Raw genomic sequence first — 17,686 nt, 5'->3', positions numbered from 1 at the left:
TTTTCCGAGTAGATAATTACGTATCATTCATTTCTTGGTATATAAAAGAACAACACATCGTTTGCAAATTAAATATGTCCGGGTCAACGAACGCGGTTAATATTTTGTTGACTTTATAACCCTGATTTATGAGCCATTCATGTTCAGAAATATTATTATAATGTGATATTACTAACATTGATTACTAATTGATTGAGGAACTGATTGCGTGTATTTAGTTGTGGTCAAATTCCTCAAAACGCAATATTCATATCCTAAGTAAATACAGAAAAGATAATCCGACATGCTAATTGAAGATAGAAAAAACAAATCCTCTATGAAAAAAAAAATTCTAAATTGATTAATCATGTATGCTATATCGCCGTAAGTGGTTGTATGCTATATCGCCGTAAGTGGTTGTAAATGTTCTGATGTAAATTCCCATTATTGCATTTTTCGATTTTCATGGAAAGAGACAGAAACGACAAAAAACCTCCACAAAAACGTGCTCTCATAATGACCTGTTCTAAGAAACTACAGCGAAACGGAACCATTAAAGTAGGCCTACAGTAACACCAACGAGAGTATACATACCTACGTATAATAATACACGCTTGTGTAATGGCGATTACAATTCGTACCTATGCGGCGTGCGCTTGGTCGGTGCGAAACCGGAATTTCTCAGGGGACTTTAAAAATATCCTTTGACAATAACGCGTGTTATTTAGACGATCGTTAAGACAATTGTCACTAACCCGAATAACCAGACTAAAGATCAGAAAGCGACCGCCGATGACCCAACACTTTCTTGCAGCGCCGCACAACAGGAGCTTTTCGCTCGTGCCACTCGTAGCTGTCGAGTCAAAAAGTCATTCTGCGACTGTGTTACTGCGCGTGCGTGCGCGCCAAAGAGTGACGTGTCAACCTATCAAGCAAGGATCTCCGAAAGAACTGTTCTTTTATAATTGTCTGCTTTATGAATGAATCATAAAACATTATTATTATTATTATTATTTCCATTATTGCCGAACACCTGTGAATCCTTGTAATTACCAGGATTCTTGTTTTGCTTTTGTCGTGGGTAGAAAACGGAGACATAAGTAGTTTGAGAGAGATAGAAGAATCTCTCAGTTCGCCACCACATTCACTTTGATCAGTCATCGGTCAAACTCGATTCATTGAAGCACGACCGATAAAAAATATAACCTCAAAGCGCGAGACTTATTATACGTATTACCTGCATTTCCGATTCGATTTTGATATCGAGAGTTCAAAATAATAAACCTAGGAGCGGTTGATAAATCTTCTCAATTCTGCCTATCGTATCACTAAACAATCACTGTGGATGAGATAGATCGAGGGGCTGAAGTCAATATGGGCTTGCCTACATCATCAAGTGGTAGTTATGACCACGACCCTTCGGAGAGACTTCTAGCCGGTTATTTACATCATATGGATATTGAGAAAAAGAAAATTAAAAAGGTAAGACGATTGATATTTATTAATCGTGTTGTAGCGATGTTTGTTCTTAAAATGAAATTCTTAAATTTATCGTATACAGAGGATAATATAAGTTGTCATTAATTACAATCATCACCTTTTGCTCTCGTGTTATTATCTACTAATTACTAATAGTAGGCCTAACTACATTTATCACTTAGTTTCCCCATTCATTAAATTTATTTTTCCAACAGAGATGGATAGTATTTCAAGGGAATTTAGAATCAGGTATTTATGTCAATTTTACTTCTTTCTAATAATATATTATTAATTAAACACGCGGGTATTCGCAAATTCTGTTTTGTTTTTATTAACATAGGCCTAATTAAAATGAATTAGGAAGCTACTGCATAAATGTGACCGCAACCCATGAGCGACTATTAAACGGGGTTCTGCACCAGGCCGTAGCGAGAGGTTAAAAACAGACGAGGCAAAGATGCTTTAAATATAATTATTAACATAAAATATGACGATCTGTTCTGGGAAATTCGGGTGGGTGTTAAAAATTGAAAATTTCAGACGAGGTGAGGGCCTCTTCTGCCTGCTGGCTACGGCCATGTGCACATATTATAATGATGTAGTAAAAGTGTAGTTTTTGTTTTAACATTTTGTTAGGCTATCATTTTAACAAGCCTACTGCTGATTTTACAGGTCTTTATCAACTAAAGTTGTACAGAAAAGATGCTGAGAGAGTCCTCAAACGCTCTTATACGATAACAAAATATAACTTTGCTGGAACAGAAAAAGGAACTTTGGAGAATAACAAAAAGTCTAAATCGCCCACACTTTATTGGGCCGTCATTTTAGAAGGAGAAACTATTTTCTTTCAAAAGCGTTCGACAAGTGTTTGGATACGATCAGAAATTGACGAATGGCATAATACATTTAAATCACATTTTGATAGTGGTAAGTTTATTATAATTTTTTATTATCGGGTTTTACTTATATGCCCCATTATCAATGACATCATAGTTACGAATGAATGCTTTTGCGTGCTGCACGACTAAATTAACGCTCGCCAATATGACGTCAGAGCCTATTTGAAAAAAACAACATTTCTTTAATAATGAGTATTTGTTTATAAATCAACGAGTTTAAGATCACTTGTCAATTTGTTTTATTCTTACGGAAGAGAAGATAAATTATGAATATTTGGAACAGGTCTGAGCGGATTACAACCAATAGAGAAAGGTGCATTGCATTGTATTCATTGATGTTAGGCAGGATATTCAGATGCTCATCATCACATTATGATACTTGTGAATAAATAGGCAGGATATTCAGATGCTCATCATCACATTATGATACTTGTGAATAAATAGGCAGGATATTCAGATGCTCATCATCACATTATGATACTTGTGAATAAATAGGCAGGATAGTCAGATGCTCATCATCACATTATGATACTTGTGAATAAATAGGCAGGATATTCAGATGCTCATCATCACATTATGATACTTGTGAATAAATAGGCAGGATAGTCAGATGCTCATCATCACATTATGATACTTGTGAATAAATAGGCAGGATATTCAGATGCTCATCATCACATTATGATACTTGTGAATAAATAGGCAGGATATTCAGATGCTCATCATCACATTATGATACTTGTGAATAAATAGGCAGGATATTCAGATGCTCATCATCACATTATGATACTTGTGAATAAATAGGCAGGATATTCAGATGCTCATCATCACATTATGATACTTGTGAATAAATAGGCAGGATATTCAGATGCTCATCATCACATTATGATACTTGTGAATAAATAGGCAGGATAGTCAGATGCTCATCATCACATTATGATACTTGTGAATAAATAGGCAGGATATTCAGATGCTCATCATCACATTATGATACTTGTGAATAAATAGGCAGGATATTCAGATGCTCATCATCACATTATGATACTTGTGAATAAATAGGCAGGATATTCAGATGCTCATCATCACATTATGATACTTGTGAATAAATAGGCAGGATATTCAGATGCTCATCATCACATTATGATACTTGTGAATAAATAGGCAGGATATTCAGATGCTCATCATCACATTATGATACTTGTGAATAAATAGGCAGGATAGTCAGATGCTCATCATCACATTATGATACTTGTGAATAAATAGGCAGGATATTCAGATGCTCATCATCACATTATGATACTTGTGAATAAATAGGCAGGATAGTCAGATGCTCATCATCACATTATGATACTTGTGAATAAATAGGCAGGATATTCAGATGCTCATCATCACATTATGATACTTGTGAATAAATAGGCAGGATATTCAGATGCTCATCATCACATTATGATACTTGTGAATAAATAGGCAGGATATTCAGATGCTCATCATCACATTATGATACTTGTGAATAAATAGGCAGGATAGTCAGATGCTCATCATCACATTATGATACTTGTGAATAAATAGGCAGGATATTCAGATGCTCATCATCACATTATGATACTTGTGAATAAATAGGCAGGATATTCAGATGCTCATCATCACATTATGATACTTGTGAATAAATAGGCAGGATATTCAGATGCTCATCATCACATTATGATACTTGTGAATAAATAGGCAGGATAGTCAGATGCTCATCATCACATTATGATACTTGTGAATAAATAGGCAGGATAGTCAGATGCTCATCATCACATTATGATACTTGTGAATAAATAGGCAGGATATTCAGATGCTCATCATCACATTATGATATTTGTGAATAAATAGGCAGGATATTCAGATGCTCATCATCACATTATGATACTTGTGAATAAATAGCTAGCTTTGTCTTGACAAGTTAGTGAAACATTGTGATGCTGTTTTCTGACCTTTTTTTCTGTTTTCTTTGTCCGGTTTATTAGGCTTTTTCCTGCTTTATATAGTACAGGGATATTTTTTGAAGGAAATTTTCTAAAAATGGCCAAACAATAACACTTTCATTCTGTTTAGAGACTATTTGTATTTTGCGCTATACAAATTGAAAACCATTAATCATTAAAAGTGACTAATTTAATGGAAACAATTATTATTAGTATATTTTAAAATAATCACAACATAAAAGGGTACAAAGGTTAGAGAGTAATTATGTATAATATATAAATAATAATTATATAGTTTATTGGAGGCCATAGGAGGGGGCGTGGATATTGCATTGTGAATCAAAACATCTGAGTTACTCTATTGTACGTTCCTTAAGTGTTTGGCCATTGATACTAATTCACATCAGGTTGTACTTGACGACATCATTTGCCGTGAAAGGACACTTAACATTTATTGTGCAATTATTCTCAACACTCGCCTGTGTTTGTATAATTAACACGTTTGAGAAACTCAATGTGTTCGGCTCTAAATAATGACGTATCATACTCAATTAGATGAGTAGAACTTTAATTATTTTATAACTACGGGGAGCACCTTGGGACATTTTTTATTTTGTGAACAGAGTTAAATGATTTTACTGATATACTTTACTTATCATTGCCAATATTATTAGTTTGATCGTTCTTCTTAATAAAAACATAGTATGTGTTTAGTGTTTGTGAATATAACAATAACTTGCAGGCCATATCTGTATAGACGGCTACTGTTTTATCATTGGAATTATAATTACATAAAGTGTACATCTCTATTTTGTTATCATTCGGAGATAATACAATAATAATGCAGATTTCTAGAGCGCACTTCGCCACCAAAAGTGCTCAAGGCGCTTTTGAATGCATAAAGTATGCAGTCACCTCAGATGAAGTTCATTGTAAAAGAAATTCCCAATTCTGATTTTAATCTGATGATCTCAATTTTATGCTGTTTTTTCAGTTAGTAATCTAGTTTACCCAAAGAAGGGGTTTGCTTTAGCAGACGATCAGTTAAGCCTACATCTTAGCGACCATTGTGTTTCTCTCGTGGCGCTCAACCCGCCAAAATGTTGCATTAGATGGGAAATATCAAGAATCTACGGCTGTCGCATACATGACAACATATTAGGATTTCACATTAACAGTTCTGGAAGTGACGCAGGTAAGATTATACTGCGAAGATTCGTTTTTAATTATGTTTTGTTGCTCATTCGTGTTGAGTTTTATGAGCATCAATGAATCTGATTGGTACATGCAATTTTGGGAAATTTATTAGTATATAAGATATATAATAATATTATAAACAGCTCGTTGGTTTCTCTTCTATCACTCCTTATATGGTAATTGCTTATATATATGATGCGGGCATGTGGTATGGTCTGTAATGTTACCGTATATCTTGAATCGCATTATTTGCAGTTAGTAATTATATATACTTGTTTATGTTATGTGTAAGTTTTTGGAGTTTAAATCTAAATGTATGGTCATTATTATCATCGTCACAATCTTAATACTGTTGACCTCGCTGCCACTATTATAATTGCAAAATGTATGTATGAATTTAATTTATAATTATTGTTTGAAAATTGTTATTGCCATGACCTTTTCAGCATTTTACAACATGCATCATTATCTTCGTCACCAATTTTATAGAATAATGCTCGAATTATTGGTGGCCATGTTTGTTGACTACTTTTAAAGAACTGTTGTACAGTAGGCTACCCTTCAAGATAGTATCACATGTATCACATGATTGTATCACATGATTGTCACATGATTGTATCACATGATTGTCACATGATTGTATCACATGATTGTCACATGATTGTTTCACTTCCTTTGGAGTCTGTTTTGTTATTTCGTCAAATTTGTACCTTTTTACAATCTTCGGTCACTACGCATTTTATGAACCAAATAGAGAATATGCTTTTAACTAATTAATTCAAGATTCAAGAAGATTCAAGAAATTGTATTTGTCCATAAAAATGGAAAATCACTTTGCTTGGTAGATTAAAACATCAATATTGCAACAATTTAAAAACGTGCAGTATTATAACAGATTAAAAATACAAGATAAAAAGTTAAAAATACTGTTAAAAATGTAAAACTATTAAAAATTGCATTAACGTAATTAAAGATATTATAGTTTCCACTGAAAAAGAAACCCTGTTGAATATGCCACACATTTTAATGTCACATAATAGTTATTCACTTTGACCAGAAATTGGTTCGAAAAATAAATTATTTACCTGACAAAATAGTAGAATTGACTGGAAGTCAATGGGATTTTGGTTGAATTTAACCATTTATTTTGTCCTTATATAGGCATAAGAAAAAATATTATTTTTTTAGTTTTTTTTCTACGAAACTTGATTAAAACTACGAAATGGCCGATTCAAAGTCTTTTTGTTTGATTAATCTTCATTTTTCATGTTTTGGGGGGAGATCTTTAAGCGAATGAGATATTATATCCAAATAAATGTACTCATACATTATGCGTAAACCATTCTACTTTTATTTTAGGATATTTTGAAATAAAATGTGACTCAAATTCAACTTGTCAACGTGTAAAATCATCGATTGAAGGTCTACCATGTCCGATGACCAAACACGGCAGCACGTGTAGCCTGGTGGGAGGTGCGCGATGCCCATTGAATAAAGGTTGGTCTGTTTCATCAAACACCTCTTCACCGACTTTGTCAAAAGGTAATTTATCAATTTAATTTTCAATATAACATTTTTTCCTTCTCTTTATATTGAACAATAATGGAAACAATATAAACAATATACATTTAAGCAATACGCCGAACGTTTTGAAATTTTTAAAGTAGTTTATATCATATCAGCTACTGCTTTTACGGATTTTTTCGAGAGCTTTTCAAAGTTTTTTAAAGAAATATTTTGTTGATATTTTAAAATATAAATAATTGATATTAAAAAAGCAGGATTCCAAAGATTGATCTTGAGTTGGGTCTACATGAAACACCAAGTATTTGTTTTGTTATCATTTACTAATGCAGTTTAAACCTCTCCATTTGTCATAAGATATACGCCATGAATTTTAAACAACATTCAAAACATTCACGTTGCTGAATCGACATTTTTCTTCTGTAATTAACTTTCATTATCTATTTGCTCATTTAGTTAGGCCTAACTCTTCTTTACTCAATTCAAGGGATTTGTCTTTAAAGAGTACCTATTAATCTGCAAATAAATAGTTTAAAGTTTGTGTTGAACTTTCCACCAGTTAGTCGTGTCGTTGAGTTCACAATGTACGAATTAGGACAATTTAGGAAAAATAAAACGTGGGAAAGAGCAGACGGTACCAAGTAGCAGACTTAAAATGGATCTTAAAAGATTTGTTTGCTAATCAAACTTTACACAGACAATTAGTATCATCATGCACACTTACATCGAAACTCAGATGTATTTTCACGCGCGCGTAGATTCACGTCACGCCATTTCCTTAGATCAATTGGTTATGGCCATTTCTTTATATTGGCGCTGCTTATCATTTTAGTAAGATGAATAGTTAGAAAACTAATCGTGCTTTATGATTAAATTTACAGCCAGATATACACCTTGCCCGACGTCACCTCTGCGGCCCCGTAAATCACTGTCTGCAGAATGGGTACCAACACCACCGACACGATCCGATGTTTACAACAGTTGTGATCTACCAATGAATAGAGATATTGGTAGTCTCAGGAATTCTATATACCTCGACGTAGCGTCTATTAGCAGTTCTTCTGAGGCATCAAGTTCAATACTTTTATCATAACGGAATATTGTACAATGTTTCCTGCAAGAGTTTGGTCTAGGCATACAAGGAGATATTCGTCTTTAAACATCTAACTATTTATTGTATCAATCTAAAGGCATATTATTGAAAAAATGAAAATGCAGTGGATATCAGTGACTGGATCTCAGTTGAAAAAACCAACAAAAAAGCTAATATAAATCTAAACGGTAAAAGTAAAACAGCCGGAAATATACCAAGCTTTTGGAAAACTCTGCTAATGAGAGAATACTACTTACTACTTAATGTAGAAAAATAATGAAAAAGCAGCTGTTAGGAGTGGATAGAAATAAAGGCAACTAGTTTTTTTGTGCAGATGGACAGAGTTAAGTGGAATATTGTGCTAACATTTACTACTGCTACTGTTACTGTAGGTCTGCAAACATTGACATTTCATCAGAATTCGTTATTTAAACAAAATTGTTACATGTCAGAAAGAACATTAAACATTTTGAGTAGGCCTATCTTACGAATTTGATGCAGACTTTCCATAAAATAGAAGAAATACTACAACATTATTAAACATTAAACAACACGTAATATCGGAGAGGAATGCGAAACAGTCATATTTTATTGTATATTTAACCTTTCAAGAAGAACACTCAACCATTACATCGCCCAAGGGAAATATATACAAGTTATTAATCTCTTTATAGGCTGTTTCACTAAAAAAAACATAATCGTTATGCGGTAAAAATGACCTTGATGCCCGTATGAACTCATCCTTTTGTTGCTTATGGAAAATCTATTTAGGCCTTCTGAATCAATGATAGAATTTAATGGTTAAAGTTTATACGGACGATAACCTCGGCGGTATAATAATAGTGTTTTTCTGTATTAAGAGAAGAAAGTAAAAAAAACTACATTATTAACGTCATCACTTGTGAAAATGCTTGTCTGTCTGCCTGTCTGGCCCTATGGCGCAGTGTTTAGATCTATTGCAGGTTTATAGTCGTTATGGTACCGCACTATGTTTGCGCAGACGAAGAAGAACCAAGCCGGTATAATATTTATATAATATTAAGTTTGCTTGAGCAATTTATTTTTATATATTGTATAAAGGGACAGTGCATTTTGTATAAATTTATTTTTTATTTAAACTGTAATTTCCCTATGCGAGATTGCCTCCTTACCACCCTACGCATGCGCAGTTTGCCTAATTAGATTTGTGTTACCAATAAAAATAATTAATATTTACTATGTGCCAACCTTGATGTCTGTTTTGCATTATTAAAACAAAATAATAATTATAATTATGAAATTGCTGAATGGATTGAATATAAGTTGACTCGATTCTGTGTAAACCAACACTCGTCTATTCATACACTTACAACATGGTTTTCATTGAAAATTATAAATCGCCATATGCGAATCGGCATTCTTAAGTAGTGTAGATAATCCAAAATGAACTATCAAGTATGAAAAGTGAGTTCGGCAATGTTGACGTTCAATAATGAAATAGATTTAAGTTGCCTACTTAAGCTATTCACTGTATTAGTACTTAGAAATAACGGCTGAAAGCAAAGTAGTTTTTACCGCGGGGATAATAATTCTCTTCTACTCGTGTTTCACGTTAAAAAATCTAATCTAAATTAAAAAGATGCAGCGCTGTAATATACAGACGAATGTTTGAAGGTGTTCTTCATTGTTCCACCTGCATCTTTATTATATTGCTTAGTACGGGGCGCCAAGCGACAAACTGAAGCTATTTTATCCTAAAAACAATAATTCACAAATAGGTGTCTTTAACAAACGATGGTTTATATTTTTAACAAAGGTTCATCTTTGGAAAGTATTCTTATGAAAGACAGAATATTTTCACAAACCATGGCCTGTTATTTTCTAATTGGACAAACCAAGGATCTCTGATGATGATAAATAAAACACATGCGCAAAAACATCATTTATATGACGAATACTACCAAATGTGAACATCAAATTAAAGTAAAGTAAAATAAATTGGTCCAGGAAGCTAAGACATGTCTAAAATTCAGTTTTCACAACGGCAGGCCACGTGGTCCGCATTACAACATGGTATAGCATCTGGCGATCTGGAAAAATCGGCCACTGTCGTATTATCTTGCAGAATGTTGTGTTCCATTCGTATCCGCGCTTCTTCAATAAGAGTGTGAACATACTTGTATGTAAGGCTATCTGGGTCCAGCGGAAGCTCTTCACCTGGGTCTTTTAATAAGTTAAAAATCAGGGGTGGATTGTGAGTTCGTATTTCACCTTCGACCCCTCCGCAACTTGGAGAGCCACCTGTCAAAGGAAAAGATAACTAGAATTTATATTCAAATCGGCACCAACTGGAAATACAAGTTGAATTTACTGATATAACTGATATAAAAAGCTACAGCAAGATCGAAACTGTTTACAAGCTTATGGAGCAACGCAAACTGTTGAATTCCTAAAAATATAAGTGGAGCGAACCTGAAAAGAACTGCAGCTCATCTCAACGGATATTAAGTTGGGCCCTTTAAATTTTAGCTGATACTGTCTCTTTAAACAGGTAATTTAAAATTCTTCCGAATGTCAGCCTAAGTAATAGCAAATAATTGTACGCGCAAATAATGATGATATTATGTTTTTTAATTACGCGCCACGATGATGTAATTTACAACGCCATTACTACAATAATACACAGTAAATGACATAATAACGGTTTTCGTAAAATAAAAAAAAAAGAAAAAAAAAAACAATTTGCCCGTATGCTTAATATAAATTATGAAGGTGTATTTTGACTGAGTCAGATTATACAGCCGCGAGAAGAAGAAAAAACCCGATGACGTCACATTGATCGTTGTGTAAACTTAAGCAAAAACATTAATAGAACGTTCATTATTTGTAGTGTCAATTAATAACGATATTGATGCGTTGAGATGAAACTTGTATTAGAATTAACTTGTCTCTGATGGCAATAATTTAAATATAAACTCTGACGTCATTTTATCTGATATTCTTTAGAGATAAAGCAATGACGTGCACTACTAGGAAATTGATGTAAAAAATAAGTTGATAGAATGAGGGCTAAAATGTTTGCTATACGCAATGGTATTTGAAATTGTATAACAAGTATAAACTGTAAAAATAAGGAACAAAATTAATGTTTGAATATAAAATCATATAACATTTTTTAGGCGGATAGTTAGCGCGATTTACATTGTGACGTATTTGCATTTAGAGGCAAGTGTGCGTTCAGCAAACCAAAGTGAAACTATTTGTTTACCTCCTGTAGAAGGATGTAGGTACGAATGTCTTTTTTCTAATTGTTAATTTTAGAGTATTTACCTTTTGGTGTTTCGAACAGAAACATGCTTTCTAACATTCTGAAAAGTATTATTATCCTACCACCAGAGGTGGTAGACACATGTAATTCCAAATAGGAACTTGTCACTACTTCTGGAAATGACTAACTAAGTGTAATTTGATGAATAATAGAACTGTACCATGCTTTCTAAACCGTAATACAAGGCAAGTATAGTACGGTCTCCAATGCTATGGCTGTCAGTAATTCATACTGAACAGATCCAAAATTGAACAAAGAACTCTGGTTGGTGGGTAGACAACATGTTAAACCAACATCTTTGTTGTCAGACCTTTAACCATTTTGCAAACGGGATCCGGCAAAGTCGTCCCATCGCGCGCCAATTTCATTTTTCATTTATCTTTTTATTTCGGAATATCATGGTGACATAATATTATATCCATAGCAAAAGAGAGAAAAAAAAATCTTAATCAATTAAGTCGTCCCTTGCGTGTAGGAGGCATAGGGGAAGCCCCGCCGTGTAGTCTCAGGTCGCAGTACCTCGGCAAACTAACCTGTCCTGTATACAGCCTTATAATGGTTATAACGGATAGCATCAAATTCACCCATGTTCTCCGGAAAGTTTGGATTACTATTTGGATGGAAAAGAACCTATCATCAAAAAATAGAAATTACAATACGATTAGTCAAATGTTTTTAATGTTACTTTGGGTAACGTTAACAACAAAATTAATTCTGTGTAATTTAATCATTTGGATTCAGATTTTTTTTCAAGGTATTGTATTGTTTTTATGTATCACGATAATTGTGATATGTTTTACACATTCTCACGATGGCATTCAAAAGTTGCTCATTTGCATGTGGTATCAGATCTACAGAATATTAGGCATAAAATCATCACTCGGACAGTAGGCCTAACATTCTTATTTCAATTCAAGAAAACTTACACGTTTTTCGATTTCTTCACCATTCAACAAAACCTTACTAATATCAATCCCATCATACTTCCTATTGCTAGGCAACGATATACCAGCTAGGCCAGCTATAGTTGGAAATATATCCATGTCAGAGAGAATGGAGTTTGATAGAGTGTTTGGCTTGATGTGGTTCAACCAGTATGCAAAGCATGGCTCTCGATGTCCACCCTCCCATACTGTTGTTTTGGATGAACTTCCTCCTCCTACAAAAATATGATTGTTATCTATTATCATTATCAAGATCTGATCTCAATGCTGATCAATTCTTGAGTTCCAACGCTTCAGTGGCAAAATAAACATGCAAATCTACGACATAAGTGGTCCTACAGTCTAATCCTCTTCAAATGCATTCTTTGTTGCATGACTATTACATTTTTAGTCGCGTGGACGCGACTCTATAGTTCACTATGTCGGTCTGTCTGTCTGTCTGTCTGTCGGTCCGGTATCACTATGCGATTTATCGCTTTCTGACCTTATCTCGATATCAGTTTAACCTAGCTAAGTCAATTTTTCACAGTATATTCCTTATGGCCAGGAATCGATGTGGTTATGTTTTCACGGTGCGCAATAAAAAATTACGCGGTCTACGCACGATTTAACGAAATCACGTTTGTAATCATATCTTCACAACCATGAATCACAATTAAATAAAATTTGGTAGGCCTACTCATAAATTTCAGGGCATAAATCATCATATGGCAATACAATTACGTCCGTAGCGCATGTAACGCATGCGTACGTGCGCTTAAAATTTTCAAAATTTATTTTCGATGAAATAAGAGTACGTTTCAGGCAATTTTAAGCGTTTACAAAATTGCCATGAGTGCGCACTCTTTTTGCCTGATTTCTGTTTTCTTGACTTACTTTCAACTCGAAATTACGTTATACGAGCACGTCAAAAGTGACAGGCTACGCACGTGTAAATTAAAAAAAATATAAATGTTTTTAAACATTTCAACATTTTTAAACATGTTCAGTAATTTCGGTCAGTTGGTAGGTTGGTCGGTCGGTCGGTAAACACTAATGAGCACGCGACTGCAGCCATCTATATGGCCTTGTTTTCTTACCATTTTTCTTCTGCCAACGCCCTTTAAACGGACCAGGATCGCCACCAAACTGACATTTCGACTCCCAGGGTCCATTGTCCCCTGTAAACAGACAAATCTAAGATAAAATGAAAACTACACAAAGCTCATTGGGTACAGACGCGGACCTGTTATGTCGTCATTCTAGATTCTTATAGTCGGCTAACACTCGAAATATTCTTTTATTAGTGTGCTTAATAATAAATAACATATATTCTTTTACCCCAGTCTGTAAATAATGGACCAAGGGAGCAAAGCAGGGGAGTCATTTTAAAACCACAAAACTTTCAATGCATCTGTAATATATATACATAGGGAATTATTTAACCACGTGACATCACCAAAAGCAAAACTCCGGAGACACCCCGGAGTTGACGCCCGGTGTTTTGGTGTGAAAGGGGTATTAATGAGGCATGTTATGGCATAAACTGGTTCCACTTAAGCTATGTCTACACAATTTATGTGACAAACAATTATGTGTGTGATGCGTCCATATATGGACACGATAATGTTACTACCATACTTGGGCATATCACTATCATATTTTGGCAGATCACACTTTTTTGTCAAATGAGTTTGATAGTGAGACATAGCTTTACATACCTGTTACCCAAATGAGTGTATTCTCTTCCACTCCAGCATCTTGCACTGCGTTGTATATTTGCTGAACAGTGCTATCTAACTCACGTAATGCATCACCGTACGACCCGCGGAACTTGGATGAATTTGTGAACTCTGGCATGTTCAGGAGTGGTACATGCATGTGTGTAAAAGCAACGTACAGCAAAAATGGTCGATCATCATTTGTTTGTTTGCTTCATGTTTAAAAGATGAAATAAAGATTAGAATGTGAAGAAAGTTTACAATTTATTTTTTAATGTCAATAGATCGACATTTAGTTTCTTATGTATAGACGGAGAATTGTTTGTGTGGAAGCACTGCCTAGCTTATTTCTATATAGTGTTGTTATTGTACCAATGTTTGGGATATTTTTGGGTTTAAACAAATTATTTGTATTGATGATATGAATGACCAAAATTGATGGATTGATAGCAAATATACTTGAATGACGTTGCACCGTGAGCCACAATGTTATTAATATTAAACAAAATGTATATTTTAGAATATATATATTAAGAATGACCGCCTTGTTGAATGTCAAACAAAACGTTTCTTGAATTTAATATTATTTATACCTCACGGTGTTTGTTTTATTCATAATTAGTTTCAAGAGACGTAATTGTTCCCCACAACATGAAAAATAAGGATTAATAACATCCAACATAAAAATTGTAGTTATATAGTTTAACTATTTATTCACTTTTACCGAAACCCCCGCAACAATGATAATGACGTGCTTATTAAAAAAAAAATCAAAATAAACGGCTAAATTAACATACAATGTCTTCTATTCTAGTATAGAAAGGCCTATATAAAAAAAATACCTATTTTTGATGAATTCCGTTGCTTTTTCGGCGTAATTTCTAGAAAGAGTCTGTAAGTTTACTGGTTGCGCAATAATAGTGTCTTTTTCAAACAATGGAATAGCTGATGTTGAATCACAGCGAAGATTTTGATCAGCTAATAAATATAAAAATATGTTTGTTGTGCATTCTCGTCTTTTCTGTCTGTGTACTGATGATAAAAATATTATGACGTGTATTTGTTTGCTTGAAATTGCTTTATAGTTTCAAAGTGATTGGTGGGCCTTTTGGTTTATCTGTTGTATTTGTATTATACAAACACACGCACACACGAACGGTTGAGTTGAATTGACCAGCATTTACATTGTTTAACCAGTTGAATCTATTTAACAAGAGATAATATTTTTCAGTAAGCTTACTAGACTTTCCATATTTTTCAGATGTCGTCCAGTAAGCGTCAGAAATGTCGTCAGGATCTCGGGGACAAGGTGGACATGAAGGAATATTCTTGCCAGGTTGATCAACACATCCCCCATCGTTACTATATGGTAATCCATAATAATAATCGAACCCTATAAAATAATTTTCTGTAAACAGTTTCTGTTTATATCATGTTATGGTGACTTTGTTGCTTTTGGGGTCCCATGATACTTATACTGATACTAAATGAAATGAAATGAAACGGTTATATTTGCATACAGTACTAGGCCTATATTGTTATTTTAAAATAGATGATTCTATTATGAAAGTCGGCAAAGGTGCCAAAGCAGCAAGAAGAGTAAAACTTTTTCCTGCTCAAAAAGTTATTTATGCTAATTAACCTCTGTGGTATGGTTGAAAAGGTTTAGTCATTCCTAGATGCCATTTTCCAATCATGCCAGTCCTGTAACCCGCGTCCTTAAAACTCTCCGCCATTGTAGTCTCGTTTAATGGCAATCCTCCTACTGAATTTGTGAAAAAGAGTTGTGTAACCCCAGTCCGCTTCCCTAACCGACCGGTGAGTAATGCAGCTCTTGAAGGCGTGCATGCTGATGCGCCAGAATGGAAATCTGTAAATCTAAGAATACTAACTGATTCGTGTTATTGCTAAATTCAAATACAAATAACAGTGCTGAAGTAAAGATTTTTTTCTTCAAAATTCAGCTGCAGCCCCATTTTTATAATTGAATGAAAGTTGCATTTTTGTATTTGAAGAGATACAACCATAATATCTTTCTATAGCACCACTCAGACCGAGTTACACTGTTATAAAGAGAGATTGGAGTAACTGGTCAGCAACAGTTGATCATGAGTCCCGAATCAAGGAATATAAATAAAATATCGGTTAACAACTACGTACCTCATCCCCTGTTTTGCAAGATTGTCCATAAAAGGAGTGTCAGAAGAACATAAAGGATTCCAATTTGCTCCAAAATCGCCCCATCCTATGTCATCCATGTACATAATGACGAAGTTGGGTTGCCTTCTTGATGTTTGTGGCTGCTGTTGGTGCATCGTCGCTGTTGAACTTTCCAGTTGTGTAAATACTAATAGTATTACTAAAATCACATCGTTAAACTCCATCTTCACGGACATCCGTTTAAAAAAAAGACAGCAGACGATGTTATGGTGTCTAGCCATAGAAATGCGTCTAGACCCCCAGGTACAGCTAGTGTATCTAAGGGCAATCTGGTTATACTTTATTATTCTATGGCCCTGTGGCTGTCGGTAGAATCTACTTCTTAGAAAATTACTTTTTGCTTACCATTCTGATTTGTTTCCCCATGCTGAAGAGTTGATTCAAATTTGTAAAAAGGCTTTAGTTTAAATTGCAATACATTTTTTATCACTATATAATATGCATCATCATCATCATCAATGTTTGACTTTCCACGCATGGTTGGTTTCAGAACAAAACATGGACTGTACTATTATTTTGTGGGGATGTAATATATTTGCATTTTTGCTATGTTTTAACATTATTTATCCACATAGGTCTACTTTGTTTTTCAATGTTAAATATAGTATTATTAAATCAATTTCCAGTATTTTTATAACCAAGTATATAAATTTATTGTTTTAAGTAAGTTAATTTAATAATATCCACCTGAATAAAAGTGTACGCGTCTTGATTATACACGATTAAGATAAGCGCGCGGCAGACAAAAACCAGACCAAGAATTGAAGAAAAGTAACATTAATTGACGATATATAATCATAATATTTATAGTTTTGTTAACGTCATTGCTAGGCCGGACTAGGCTGGCCACCCTAACTAAAAGTATACAAATGCTAGGCCCTATAGTCTAGGCTACTGTATCGCTGTTCTGTAGTAGGCTATACAGTAAATAGTACTACAGTAGCTAGGCCTACGAGGCCTCCTACTAGTACTAGTAGTAGCAGGCCCACCCAGTACAGTACTACTAGCTTATGCCTACAGGTACTGTCTTGCTCGGTCTAGACCGAATAACTTATTCTAGCATACTAGGCCTAGGCTAGTTAGGAATATGAGCTAGAGTATGATCGGCCTAGGCTAGTTATAACATGCAGGAAATATATACAGTAGGCCTATACTGTATATTTCCTCCATGGTTATAAGTTAGTGGTAGGCCTAATAATACTATTAGTATTGGTTTAATTCCTAATTAACAATATTTACAGTTACAGGACCAATTTGCATAATCTCATTTACATTTTAGGCTTTAGCAGCCACTATCCACACCAAAAAACTGTCTATACAACAGTACCATAGCCTCCATTATTTAATTTTACATGGATTTTTTTTCAGATGGAGGAAAGA

At 34.2% G+C, this 17,686-nt stretch overlaps 2 protein-coding genes across 2 annotated transcripts; one reads left to right on the top strand and one right to left on the bottom strand.

Moving 5' to 3' along the window:
* The first annotated feature begins 743 nt into the window (after positions 1-743).
* On the top strand, positions 744-9,362 carry LOC140052429 (uncharacterized). Its single transcript, XM_072098041.1, has 6 exons — positions 744-1,461; positions 1,674-1,707; positions 2,131-2,385; positions 5,316-5,516; positions 6,878-7,060; positions 7,924-9,362. Exons 1-6 carry the CDS (start codon positions 1,354-1,356, stop codon positions 8,133-8,135), a joined length of 993 nt encoding a protein of 330 aa, XP_071954142.1. The 5' UTR covers positions 744-1,353; the 3' UTR covers positions 8,136-9,362.
* A 107-nt stretch (positions 9,363-9,469) lies between these two features.
* Positions 9,470-16,428, bottom strand: LOC140052630 (arylsulfatase G-like). The gene is made up of 9 exons (XM_072098295.1): positions 16,247-16,428; positions 15,729-15,964; positions 15,327-15,479; positions 14,929-15,064; positions 14,087-14,298; positions 13,466-13,546; positions 12,369-12,601; positions 11,976-12,072; positions 9,470-10,415 (listed from the first exon to the last, which is right to left on the bottom strand). The coding sequence occupies exons 1-9, from the start codon at positions 16,399-16,401 to the stop codon at positions 10,144-10,146; spliced, it is 1,575 nt and encodes a 524-aa protein (XP_071954396.1). The 5' UTR covers positions 16,402-16,428; the 3' UTR covers positions 9,470-10,143.
* Between the last annotated feature and the right edge of the window lie 1,258 nt (positions 16,429-17,686).

This window comes from Antedon mediterranea, chromosome 1 (genome assembly GCF_964355755.1).
Source record: "Antedon mediterranea chromosome 1, ecAntMedi1.1, whole genome shotgun sequence".
NCBI classification, from domain to species: Eukaryota; Metazoa; Echinodermata; class Crinoidea; order Comatulida; family Antedonidae; genus Antedon; species Antedon mediterranea.
Note: the sequence above shows the minus strand (reverse complement) of the source record. Positions and strands in the feature narration are given on the sequence as shown.

Excerpts from the sequence above, each read along its gene's own strand:
- LOC140052429 (XM_072098041.1), top strand. The coding sequence starts at position 1,354 with ATGGGCTTGCCTACATCATCAAGTGGTAGTTATGACCACGACCCTTCG. Across the intron at positions 1,462-1,673 it reads AGAAAAAGAAAATTAAAAAG|AGATGGATAGTATTTCAAGG; the intron begins GTAAGACGATTG and ends TTTTTCCAACAG. Across the intron at positions 7,061-7,923 it reads TTCACCGACTTTGTCAAAAG|CCAGATATACACCTTGCCCG; the intron begins GTAATTTATCAA and ends TTAAATTTACAG.
- LOC140052630 (XM_072098295.1), bottom strand. The coding sequence starts at position 16,401 with ATGCACCAACAGCAGCCACAAACATCAAGAAGGCAACCCAACTTCGTC. Across the intron at positions 15,965-16,246 it reads CTTGCAAAACAGGGGATGAG|ATTTACAGATTTCCATTCTG; the intron begins GTACGTAGTTGT and ends TAGTATTCTTAG. Across the intron at positions 15,065-15,326 it reads TGAAAAATATGGAAAGTCTA|CTGATCAAAATCTTCGCTGT; the intron begins GTAAGCTTACTG and ends TATATTTATTAG.